Source organism: Marmota marmota, unplaced genomic scaffold (assembly GCF_001458135.2).
Source record: "Marmota marmota marmota unplaced genomic scaffold, marMar, whole genome shotgun sequence".
NCBI classification, from domain to species: Eukaryota; Metazoa; Chordata; class Mammalia; order Rodentia; family Sciuridae; genus Marmota; species Marmota marmota.
In genome coordinates, this window is record NW_025999968.1 from 50,732,379 (window position 1) to 50,746,089 (window position 13,711).

Consider the following 13,711-nt stretch of genomic DNA (forward strand, 5'->3'; position numbering starts at 1 on the left):
CTTCAGCAAATTTAGCTCAAGGAAATTGAGTACTGACACACATAACAAGATGAGGGAATCTCACAAACATTTAGTGCAAGAAGCCAGATACAGATACCTTGGGGAGATACTTTATAGTTTTATTTAAAATTTCAAGAATAGGCAAAATTCATATGTGGGTCACAAGTGAGAATAATGGCTATATTTGTGGAGTGATGTTTTGTGTATAATAGTGTGCATGTTGTAGCTCAATTTACATCTTAAAGTGATGTTAATTTAACCAAATCAACCATGGATGTGAGTCTGAGATAAAAGGCAGGCTGGTTCAAGGTGTGATTTACTCATTAGGATTAGGGCAGGGAGAGAGAGGGTCTGGGAAAAAGTGTCAAAAAAGAGAAGGTGTGCATGACATCACCTCTAAGTAACCAGGAAAGCCAAGTATGTTTGGCAAAAGACAGAATGGGGAAAGACTAGAATAGATTTTAAGTACTGCTTCAAGGTCAGGAATTTTATGGGTCAAGGTTAGGACAGAGAATATCTTGCTAAAAGGAATGGTTGCTAGTCAGTTTCTAGAGACCATTGTGTTTCTTGTATGTCAGGCGCATTTTGTTGATATTCCACCTCCTCAAAAAGATGGATATTGATGTCATTACAGCATAGTTTTAATTTGTGAAATAAATATTCCCACACTTTAATTCAAATGAGGGGAAAATGTTTCTTTAGTTGAAATATGTACCATTGTATATTACTTCTGGTAACCTCATGCCAGTCTTTTTTACCTCTGTATCTCTTGTGCCTGGCACATGGTGACTTGGCATATGAGAAGCAAGTGATAGAGAGTGTTTTGGTTTTTTTTTTAAATAAATCATCAGGTTAATAAATAAACTGAGGCTATGTTATAAAAGTAAGTTATGAATTTTCAAGCAGATAGACTTGAAGCACAATCTGGTCTTGATGTTGATATATATGAAAGGGTATAGGGGTATGTGATTATAAAAAAGCATTTGTTTGGGAACCTACAGGTAAGAGAGGATTGCAGGAGCTTAGTGTTTCCAATATTGAGCTGAAGGGTATGAAGCCAGCAAGGTAGGGGGGAGAAAGACAATGAAGGAAAACAGATATCACACTAAGGGGCTGGTATTTTTATCTTATTGGAATAGATCATAGGAACTATCCGGGGCTTAAGGAGAAGCTTATGTCCAGGTTTGCAGCTAGACACAGGGTTCTGGTAGAACTGTGTTCAGTGGAAGAGAGAGATAAGAGAGATCATTGCTAATCTTTTCTTTTCAACATAACTTTCATCAAGGACTTTTGAGATCTCTCAAGTATAGGGATTAGAAGTCTCCAGACTTCTGAACTACTGGAGGTATAAATAAAACCTTCCCCCTACCGTCAGGTTAAAAAAAAGTTCAGTTGAGGATCACCTGTCCTACCCGCTTGAGTTTGTTGGAATGAAACAATGAAAACAAATCCATGAACCAGATTCTTAATTTCACTGAATCTCATTTATTATAGTTTGAATCGAATATATTCTTCCCACACCTGAGCAACATTGGATAGCATTGTAAGCTGAATTTCTTTGTAAAGGTAAGATGGAAAACAAGATTAAAAGTTGAAAGAAGCTCACATTCGATTAGGCACAGTGAAAACAAGAAAAAAGCAGCAAAAGTCCATGGAATTTGAATTTTCGTCCTGGATCTTCGCATGAATCTTCATTGGAAGGAGGATGCTACAGGCCTCCTTGGGCCGAGCAAGATGGACGGCAAGTGCTGAACACGTGGGGCAGAGTCTGGCAACTGCTGGAGTGAGGCTGCAGAGGTCTGAAGCTGCTGGACACAATGTTCACTGCTTGAGGATTGTAGGTCAAACACCCCGTGGGTCGGTACCCGTAAGGGAGGAGGTTCAGGGGTCGGCCGCTGTTGGGCAAACAGGTCAGGGGGTGATAGCCACTGGACACACAGCCTGTGGGCTGGAAACTAGTGATCAGGGGAGTCGTTGGACGACAGTGGCTGGATACATAGCTCAGAGGCCTATAGGATACTGGGAGGCAGGAGCTGGAGAGGAAGGAAGAGGTTGGCAGAAAACCAGATCCTTGGCAGGGCCTGGGCACGTAGTAAGCCGTGGAAGAGCAGCTGGAGGTCTCGCAGTTGGCAGGCTGGCAGCTGTTCGTCTCCCCAGAGGTCTCCTGGCAGTTGCCTGGGAACCAGGCCTGGTTTTGACAGACCCCAGGTACACAGAGCACATCTCCACAGCTCACATTTGTAGAGCAGAGGGCAACAGGGGCGTTGAGAGGAACATGGCAGGAATTTCTGAGACACCCTGAGCTGTAGTTTCCGGAGCAGGAGTTGTGGCAAGACATGGTGAGGGTTGGAGAGCAGGCTGTGGTTGGAGGAAGGCAGCGAGTGTCTGCAGTTGCATTCTGACCCTGCCTTGGCTTGTCCCTTTATATATCCCTGGAGAGTGGAGGTTCTGTGTACAGACTCTTCCTCCTGGTCCTATGAGACTGCATCAGAGCTTTTTATTACAGTCCAGGAAGTGGGGCTCCCACTTCCCATAAAACTGAATGTTCCCTGCAAAGCCTTCCATTGATTAAGTATATCTATAAACCAGTGTGACTGAACTTTAATAGGATCTCTCCTTAAATTGTCCAACCAGAGCAGACACTTTGGAAGGCTATGACCTTATTCCAGTTATAATCAACCCAACAGTATACAAACATTTTTAGAATTCCTCCCTTGAAATTGTCTTTAAAAGTTGTAGCAAACTTCTTTGAATATTGGCAAATTTTGTCTTCGAAGAGAAATTCTGTTCTTTTTAGAAATTGTCAGAATAACTTGTAATCAAGACTTGCAAACGTGAAACCCTTATAACCTATGTGGCAGAATTTAAACTAATAAAATGTAAAAAAATGTTCAATGTGTTTTGTTTCCTTTCAAAATCCTAATAAAATTGATTTCTTATCACAATATCTTTATTCAGAAAATCTGTGCTCATTCATTTCAATGAATAAATGAGTAAAATCAAAAGCTAGGTTTTTACCTAAGGGATTTTTATATATAGGTAGCAAAGTTGAGTTCAGTTAAAATTTTGGATTTCAGTGTGACACAAGTGAATAAATGAAACCCCCTTAAAGAAATTGAACAAAATAACAGTTTTCATGATTATTATAGGATTAGGTATTATACAGTTATCCATATTATGACCTAAAACCATCATTCTTGGTTTTAAAACTAATGTACATGGATTGAGACAGGGAAATGCTTCATTTCCTGCATTGGTTCTGATACCAATTTCTCAAAGGAATTTCTAAATGTCATTACATAGACAATGGCATCAGAATAAATGTATGGTTTTTCTAAGTTTGAGGACTTTGGAGGCTATGTGGACTATATATTTCTGTAAAAAACTGTTTAATCATATAAAAAATTCATAAATGTGGTTTGTTTCAAGTGTAGACACTCTATCTTTTACATACTAACATCTGTAGCAACTTCAGTGGCTATCTTAATGGGAATTTAATTTATCTTCAAATCTAAATTCTAATTTCCTTTGGCTAAAACTTTAATTTAAATTGCAAAACTTTTTCTCTTTCAATGTTCAATGGAAATGGTCACACTTATCAAGTTTCCCTCAGTCCAGGAGAATAGAAAATTAGAAAAAGAAGTTTGGTTTCTCTCCAAGGCAATACAGGTCTATCAGGGTTAGAAATATGAAAATAATACAATACAGTCTCTAAGATCCTGCACTGTCCTGTTGATGTTATTTCTGAATTTTAGGTTGGAGGCCTTTACTCTTCAATGATTTGAATGTGCTGTGAAGGAGCCCTAGTCACCCCAACACCCTAGGGCACCATCACCTTATTCTTGCACATGGTTGCTAGAGTCTTCTTGAGAAATCCTGGATTCATCAGCTGAATGGCGTCAGTAATAGGTACAGCCATATTTAGCTGAATGCTTATCAACTTTATTTGTTGATGCTCTTTATGTCTGCTCTTCTCTCATATAAGCAGGAGTCAAACACCTGCATCATTAGCACATCAGTGTCAGTGGATGTATGCATAAGAACTTTATAAGTTTTACGTATACATGAGTGTTTTCTTCCTGAAGAGAAGGAGGGTGGAGAAAGGGGAAATACATTTCTTTAGTACTTCCTCTGTGATACACCTTTTGGTATCCATATGAGTAGTGTCACTTCACCCTTATAATTCTACATGGCAAGTTTTACTATTTCAAGTACTTGTAATAAAACTTGAGATTTAGAAAGTTACATTAATAAATATGAAGATAAGCATTACAGCAAAGGCTCTTCATCTCCCCAAACATTTTTGTCCCACTACCCAATTTGGGCATTATGTAGAGATGGACTCACCTTCATTTAGTGCCTTCATGAACCTGGAGATTTTTATGATTGTTCTTATCCCTAGTCCTTATTACTGTAATTTTATATACACATGCTACACACACACACTCACACACACACACACACACACAAACAAAATACCTAAAATTTTTAGAAAATAGAATGTTCTGAATGAATTCTCAGAGCATTACAAAATAAAGGTATGTTAATGAACAACAGCCTTCCATTCATTCATTCAGAAAACACTCACTGAGCATCTTGTACATGTGAAATATCATGATAGAACCTGGCAATGATACTAAGGTAAAACTGGTTTCTTCTCCCAGATGCTTTCTGTCTTCTTAGGGGTGCTATGACAGGTACACGTAAATGTTGGCAAGTTCTGTATGTGATGTACAGAGAAGGGCAAATGTAGCTCAATGACTTAAGGTAGAAGTTGGTGTTTGATATTAATTTTGAAAGATGGAAGGTAATGGCATGGATTTGGGGCAAGAGGGAGACATTTTAGGCTATGGAAAAAGATTAAAAAAAAAAAACAAAAAAAATGACAACACAATGCTTTTTATGGAGCGTTCTTAGTGGCAAGTTATAGTTACTAAACCTCCACTCACTCGCCAAATCTCTCTGGGTCATCAAGGAAGCAGGGTGATGTTTTAAAGGCACTTGTTCCAGTAGCTGATTTCAAGGAGCGTGGAGAATAAGTTGCGGCCTAGATTGGAAAGTGAGAAATTTTATTATAATGCTTTTCTTCTTCAGCCTTCTAAAGTTAGAGTCTTTTCACCCATTTCTCTCTGTTATGGCTGCTATTATTCAAATTGTGTTTGGTCCCCATTGGTTAATTTCTTACTGCCATCTTTGACTTCTCTCCTTATAGTCCTTTGTTTTGCCTGAGCACTATATTTAAAATATAGGTCTAAAATTAATTTCATCCTTTGACTCTCTTACTCAAGACACTGAGGAATTCCTTTAGTCAACAGGGGATTGACCAGATACTTGATTACCCTCCACTGCCTTGTTCTCCTCTTCAAGTCTCACATTGTACCATCGCCATCTATTTGGTGTATCATCTCCTTGCTTATCCTACTCTTCCTCTCCTCAGAAACAATTTTAAACTTTTTATTTATTGTTCAGATCTCAAGTAAATCAGCTCTTTATTTTTAAATACTTCCTAGCCCATTCCTGCCAAGCTAAATGTCTCAAGCCTTTAACTATGTATAATTATCACCACTTAATTCTTCCTCACAAACTTGAGTGTGCATTCTCTCTCTCTCTCTCTCTCTCTCTCTCTCTCTCTCTCTCTCTCTTTCTCTCTCTCTCACACACTTTTGCCTTAGAAGCAGTATGTATCTTATTTTCCAATTGTATTACAGTACTCCTTTTACATGCTATCTACTCAATGCTCATTATCCTCACTATAAACCAGTCAGTAGTCTTCAGGCTTCAGATCTCTTAGTGGATTGAATCCTCACCCCAAGCCCTGTTTGAGTATATGTGATCATTATTATCAATATATCTGAGGAAGCTTAGTCTTTGATTAGTAAATATTTTCTAACATTTATCAAATAAAAATTGACTTTTACTATATCAATAATCTCTTTGATAAACTTTTCAATTTTTCTGTGTTCACCTGGAAAAGTCAACTTCTAAGGTATATGAGAGAAGAAGAGGATAAGAGGAAGGGCAAGGCACTTTAAATCCTTTATCAAGTTTTTCTCCAAGTTACTCTAATATGTCTGATTAATAGCCACCTTAGCTTGGATTAGAAAAGACAGCCAAGTGTATGGTGTCAATTTCCTTGTACTCTACAACTTAATAAAGTGACGTAAGTGTAGCACCCCCTTGAGGTTGGATGTCATGTGCAAAATCACTGAATCATCATCTATGCATCCAAGTATTTCAGTGATTCCCTATCAGCAATGTAGGCCTCTGGGTGGATGATTAGGCTGTCAAGCAGTAATTCACTGTTAAATAAATTTTTACTGTGTTATAGCATTATTGAGTGTGGAAACTATAGTCTATACATGACTTGAAAAACATTTGCTCCTGTCATTCCTGTTTCCTTAAAGCTCAAAACCTTTCTCCAGATGATGCTAGAAATACTGTTTTATGTTAATTAACACACCATTTCATACTTGTATCAAAGACAGTAAAGTTGGAGGTATCCTTCTTACTATTCAAAGCTAAGTACTTTAATTGTGCTCCTTTCATCTTCAAAAGGACATTCAAAATTTATTTCTTTTGCATATATGTTTATAATTTAATTATGACTTTTATTAATTTTCCTCAGTTTTTTAAGACAAAACTGTGAAATAAAAATGGCACATGTTTAAGGTGTATAGTATGATGTTTTGATACATATACATGGTGAAATAATAATCACAATCAAACTAAAATTTTCATCAGCTCACATAATTACCATTTGTTTCTTTTTTGGTGAGAACACTTACTATCTATTCTCTTTGCAAATTTGAAATATCCAAAGTAGTATTAACTACCATTACCATGATGTATGTTAGATCACCAGAACTTACTAGTCCTGCATCAGTGAAACTTTGCAAGGTTTGGCTGACATCTCCCTACTCCGACTCACTAGCTTTTGGAGACCCCATTCTAGTCTTTGCTTCCATAAGAGTGACATTTTTAGATTTCACCTATAAATGATTTTGTGGACTATCCATGTGACCAGCTTGTTTCACTGAATGCAATGTCCTTCAGGTTCAACCACATCCATTTGTCAAAATGGCAAGAATTTCTTTCCTTTTTAAAGGCTGAATAGCATGTTCGTACAGATATTGCCTCGAGTTACTTATTTCATTTTCTTCGGTTATACACCCCAGAATGAGATATGTGAACCATATGATAGTTCTCTTTCTAATTTTTAAAGAAATTTCTGGAATGTTTTCCGTAAAGACTGTGCAATTTACCTTTTTGCCAGAATTGTCCACTGTTTCACATTGCTCTTCATCCTCACCAGGTTTACCTTATTTTTTTGGTAATAGCTATACTAGAGGCTGTGAAGTAATATCACATTGTGGTCTTTATCTGCATTTCCATGATAACTGTAGTGTTGTTGGACATTTGTTTGTTTTCTTTGGAACAATTTTTAATTCAGATCTTTTGTTCACTTTTAAATTGGGCTGTTGGAATTTTATTTGTTGTTGTTTGCAATTGAGTCATATGTATTGCTAAATATTTTGAATATTAACACCTTATTACATTTATGGTTTGCAAATATTTTCTTAGGTTCTTTAGGTGGCTTTTTTGTTTTGTTGATTGTTTCCTTTGACTTGCAAAGCTTTTAAGCTTGATGCAATCCACTTGTCTTTTATTGTTTCATGTATTTGGGCTTTGGTTGTCATTTCCAAAAAAAATCATTGCTAAGCCCAATTTCAAGAAATTGTGCCCTGTTTTCTTCCAGTAATTTTACAACTTCTGGTTTTATGTTTATATCTTTAATCCATTTTGAGTTCATTTTTTGCACATGGAGTAATATATTGATTCAATTGAATTCTTCCACATTTGGTTAAGGCAGTTTCCCCAAAATATTTATTAGAAGACTACCCATTTCCCATTATATTCTCATGGCAACATTGTCAAAGATCAGTTAACTGTGAATGTGTAAATCTATTAATGGGCACTCCATTTCATTCACTTGATCTACTTCTCTATTTTCACACAAGTACCATCTATTGATATGCGTACATTATAACATGTTTTGAAATAGTGTCCTTCTAGCTTTGCTTTTCTTACTCCAGATTGATTTGCCTATTTGAGAATTTTAGGATTTTTCTGTTGTTGTGAATATGCAATTGGAATTTTGTTAGAGATTGTGTTAAATCTGTAGGTAATTTGGGGTGTTTAAAAAAAGTTATCAATATTAATTCTTTGAATCCATAAGCATAAAATATCTTTCCACTTGGTTTTGTTTTCAATCTCTTTCATAAATGTTTTCTAATGTTCAGTATACATATCATTTACTTTCTTAGATAAATCTGTTCCTAAGTACTCTTTTTTATGCTACTTTAATCAAAATTTTTTTGTATTTCTTTTTCAGATAGACTATTGTTAGAGTATGGAAATGCTACTGGTATTTGAATGTTGATTTTGTATACTGCAACTATACTGAACTTATTTATTATCTGTAACAGTTGCTTTTTTTGTCTTTCTTTCTTTTTCCTGGTAGAGTTCTTCCAGGTTTCTAGTTAGTATCATGTCATATGCAAAACAGAAGCAATTTCACTGCTATCTTTCTGATTTGTATGTGTATGATTCTTTTTCTTTTCCTAATATCTTTGGCTCATTCTGTGATGAATGGAAGAATGCAAGAATGGACATGCTTGTCTTTTTCTTGATCATAGGGGAAGATATTTCAGTTTTTCACCATCGTGTATTAGCTGTGGATTTGTTATATGTGGTCTTTATTACATCAAGGTGCATTCCTTCTATACCTAATTTGTTGTGAGTTCGTATCATGGAAATTTGTTGAATTTTGTCAAATTCTCATCCTGCATCTATCAAGATGATATACTACTTTTATCTTTCACCAGTTGATGTGATATATCAGATTTATCAACATGTATTCATTGAATCATTCTATCTTCCCAGAGATAAATCTCACTCAGTCATGTTACATGATCCATTTAATGTGCTGTTGTATTGGTTTGTTAGAATTTTGTTGAGGATTTTTACACATATATTCATCCAGGATATTGGCCTGTAGTTTTCTTGTAGTGTCCATACCAGACTTGGGTGTCAAAGTTCTGAATTTATAAAATATGGTTAGAAATGTTCAAAAAAACAACAGTTACTTGTGTTGGTTGTTTGCACCTTTATTATTCTATATTTCACTTTATATATATCTGTATGATCTTTATTATTTCCTTTTTTCTGACTTCGGGCTTAATATATTTTTTTCTGCTTTTTCTAATTCCTTTAGAAGTTGCATTGTTTTATTTGACATATTTATTTTTCTTTAGGTAGGTGTTTATTGCTCTAAAATTCTTAAGTATTTTAGTGCATCCCATAAGTTTTGTATGCTGTATTTTAATTTTTATTCATCTCTAGATTTTTTTTTATTTCTCCTTTTATTTCTTCTTTGACCCATTGGTTATTCAGGAAGGTTTATTTATTTTTCATGTGATTGAAAAATTTTCAGTTTTCGTCTTGATTTTGATTCCTAATTGGATACCATGTGGTTGGAAAGGATCCTTGATATGATTTCAGTCTTCATAAGTTTGTTAAAACTTGTTTTGTGGGCTAACATATGTTCTATGCTACAGAATACTCTGTGACAAGTTGAAAAGAATGTGTATTCCTTTGTGTAATCAGAAGTGAAATTGGTGGATCATATTTTATTTTCTGAGGAGTCTTCATAATATTTTCCAAATCCACTGTACTAATGTGCATTCTTACAAACAATGTACAAGGATTCTCTTTGCTCTGCATCCTCACTAACATGTGCTTATCTGTGGTTGTTGATCATAGTCATCCTAACAGGTGTGAAGAGACATTTCATTGTTGTTTTAATTCAAACTTCCCTAATGACTAAAGATGTTGAACATTTTCAAAATATATTTGTTGACCATCTACCTCTCATTTGAGACATACTTGTTCAGATACTTTGGTCATATTTTAATTTGAAAATTTGTTCCTGTTGTGTTGTTTGAGTTTCTACATATTTTGGATATATATGTAGCCCTTATAAGATGTATGGTCAGCACATATTTTCATCCAGTTCATGGATTATCTCTTTACTCTGCTAATTACTTCTTATCCTATAAAGAAGTTTTAAAGTTTCTTCATTCCAGTGTTTGTTTCACAAGTCTTAGTATTATACATATGGGAGCAACTTAACTCCACATCAATAAATGAATGGGTAAAGGAAATGTGGTATATAAACAAAATGAAATAATATACAGTCTTTAAGAAGACAAAAATTCTGTCATTTACCACAACATGGGTGGAATTGGGTCACATAATGAGAAGTGAGAGAAGCCAGGCATAGAAAGATTAATATTATATGATTTCCTTCTATGTTGAGCCTATAAAATTCAATCCCATAGAAAGAGTAGATATATCATTGACAGAAGCTAGGAGTGAGGAATGGTTTGGGAAAGAGATGTTATTCATCAGAATAAGAAGTGTCAGACTGAAGAAATACGTTTTAGTGATCTATTGCATTTAACAATGACAATACATTGTATAGTTCAAAGTTACTGAAATAATAAAATTCTAGTTGGGTACAGTGTTGCATGTCTATAATGCCACCAACTTGGGTATCTAAAGAAGGAGAATAACAAATTCCAGGCCAGCCTCAGAAACTTAGTGAGACTCTATTTCAAAATCAAAAATAAAAATGATTGGGATGTGACTCAGTGGTAGAGTACTCCTGAGTTCAATTCCTAGTACTCAAAGACAGACAAACAAAGCAAAATATATTCTTTTATGTCTTCACCACACACAAAAAAAACTGACATATTAATGTGGTTATGAATATGTTAATTAGCTTGATACACTATTTATATAATATACATATGAAAATATATGTACCCCATAAATTTACCTAATTATTTATTGTCAATAAAAATTAATAAAAATAAATATACCTAAATTTTATATCAAAAAATTCAGAATGGGTCAGAGATTTACATGTAAAATGTAAAATGATAAAATGTCTTTTAAAAATGGATGAAAAATTGTATGATCCAAAGCTGTGAAATAATTCTTAGACTGAACAGCTCAAGCCTATCCTGAATTGAAAATGTCATGAGTGGGGATTTAATCGAAACTTAAATTTTTCAGCTGGGAGTGGTGGCATCTACCTATAACCCCTGGCTTGGAAGCTGAGGCAGAAGGATAGCAAGTTCAGAGGCAGCCTCAGCAATGGGAGGTCAAGCCTCAAACTGTGTGAGGTCCTAAGCAACTGAGGGAAACCTTGTATCAAAATAAAAAATAAAAAGGGTTGGGGATGTGGTTTAGTGGTTAAATGTCCCTGGGTTCAATTCTTGTTACCAAAAATAATAAATAAATTTAATTAATAAATAAATTAATTAAAATTTTTATTTTGGGAGTTCCTGTTAAGAAGATAGGGAAAAAAAGTTACAGAAGGTAAGAAAACATTAGCAATCCAACTGTTTAACAATCAACAATCCAACTAGAACTTGAGCAAAATATATGAGGAAATATTTCACCTAAACCAATATACAGATGGGAAATAAGCACATGAAGTGATGATCAGTAACATAGGCCATTTGGGAAATGCAAATCATAACCACAGTGATGTGTCACATTCATTAGGGAAAAAATTGCTAAAATGAAAATATGGACAATATGAAACACTGGTGAGAATTCAAATAAATTGCAGCATTCATATATTCATTGTATGAATACAAAAATATAAAAATGCAGGGTACTAGAAGGTGGCAGAATAGAGGAAGAAGACATGTCCCACTTACTTTGCTATTTGTGATTTGAACAATAGGAATACGGCTTTCTATTGAGGTGGAAGTGAACTATTACATATGATTTTTTTTTTTGTCAGAGATTTGGAGAAGCCCAGAGATACTGATGTATTGTGTAGAGGCACATAGGAAATGCACCCGAGCCTGGCAGGATAAATGATGCTATGGCACCACAAAGCAAGAGGCAATGCGAAGGGAGTGAGAAACAGAAGACAAAGGTGGCACATGATTGTGTTTCCCAACCTTTAAGTAAAGAACAGAGATTGTCACTGGGCATGGTGGCTCACGCCTGTAATCTCAGCTTCTCAGAAGGCTGAGACAGAAGCCAGCATCAGCAAAAGTGATGAGCTAAGCAACTCAGCGAGATCCTGTCTCTAAATAAAATGCAAAAATAGGGCTGGGGATGTGGTTCAATGGTTGAATGGCCCTGAGTTCAATCCCCAGTACCCTGTCCCCCCCAAATTAAAAAAAAAAAAAAGAATAGAGATTGTTGCCCTGGCTACATTGGTTGACCAAATCTTGTAATACCATATACATATGATCTTTTCTTTTCATTTTTCCTATTTGATCATTTATGTGAAAAATCAAGGGAAAAATGGCATCCCAAACACTTCACAACACAATTGCCACCATGAACCCGGAGTAGAGGAACTGCCATAAAAAGAATTTAGGATGCTGATCATTGAAATGTTCAACAAACTAAGAGAAGATCTGAGGAATGAACTGAGTAAACATACTCTTAGTTAAATAACATTAGAGAGAGAGAGAGAGAGAGAGAGAGAGAGAGAGAGAGTTAGTTCTAGAAAAGAACCAAATAGAAATCCAGAAAAGAAAAACTATAAATTAAGTTAAAAACTCCATTGAAAGCATCCCTAATACACTAGACTATTTGAAGACAGATTCTCAGGCCTTGAAGACAGATTATATAAAATTAAATAAAAATGGATAACAAAGAAAAGGTGTTAAGAAACCATGGCCAGAAAATTTAGGAAATCTGAGATAACATTAAAAACCAAATGAAAGAATTATTGGCACACATAAAGAAAGTGAAATATAAAGTACAGGAACGCCCAACTTTTCCAATGAAATAATATCAGAAAAAATTTAAACATTAAGCATAGATGGAAATCCAACCACAGGAGTTCTTAAGAACTGCAAATAGACGAGATCAAGAAAGATCCTCTTTTTAAAAAAAATGATTTTATTTTTTAAATACATGACAGCAGAATGCATTACAATTCTTTTTTTTCCTTTTTTTATTGGTTGTTCAAAACATTACAAAGCTCTTGACATATCATATTTCATACATTTGATTCAAGTGGGTTTTGAACTCCCAATCCTCTTAAAGATACATTATGATTAAAAAGCCTAATATAAAAAGCAAGCATAAAATTCCAAAAGCACAAGAGAAAAATGGAAAAGTCACATTTAGAAGCAAGCCAATTATAATGTGTGCTAATTTCTCATTCCAGACCCTAATTGCCAGGAGGGCTTGGAATAACATATGCCAAACCACAAAAGATAACAATCTCCAAACAAGATTGCTATATGCAGCAAAACTGTCCTTCAAAATTAAAGATGAAATTTTAAACATCCCTGATAAGCAGAAACTAAAAGGATTCATAATCACTAAGTCAACACCATAAAACATATTCAATGAGATATTTCTCATACAGAAGAAATAAAAAATAAATATTGCAGGTAATGTATGAATGGATCTCACTAAACGAATCGTTAATTGAAGAAGAATTAAAAATGGATGAGGCATGAGAAGTAAATAAAAATTCAGGAAATAAAAATCATCTTTCTTTAATAACACTGAATGCAAACTGTCTAAACTCTCAAATCAAAAGTCACAGACTGACAGAATCAAAATCAAAGACCGAACCATATGTTGTTTATAAGAGAAGCAC

General features: G+C 34.9%; 1 protein-coding gene across 1 annotated transcript; it reads right to left on the reverse strand.

Annotated features, from left to right (window-relative positions):
- Positions 1 to 1,624: 1,624 nt before the first annotated feature.
- On the reverse strand, positions 1,625 to 2,390 carry LOC107136245 (keratin-associated protein 26-1-like). The gene has a single exon (XM_015478427.2). It carries the CDS (start codon positions 2,336 to 2,338, stop codon positions 1,709 to 1,711), a length of 630 nt encoding a protein of 209 aa, XP_015333913.1. The 5' UTR covers positions 2,339 to 2,390; the 3' UTR covers positions 1,625 to 1,708.
- Positions 2,391 to 13,711: the final 11,321 nt, after the last annotated feature.

Excerpts from the sequence above, each read along its gene's own strand:
- LOC107136245 (XM_015478427.2), bottom strand. The coding sequence starts at position 2,338 with ATGTCTTGCCACAACTCCTGCTCCGGAAACTACAGCTCAGGGTGTCTC.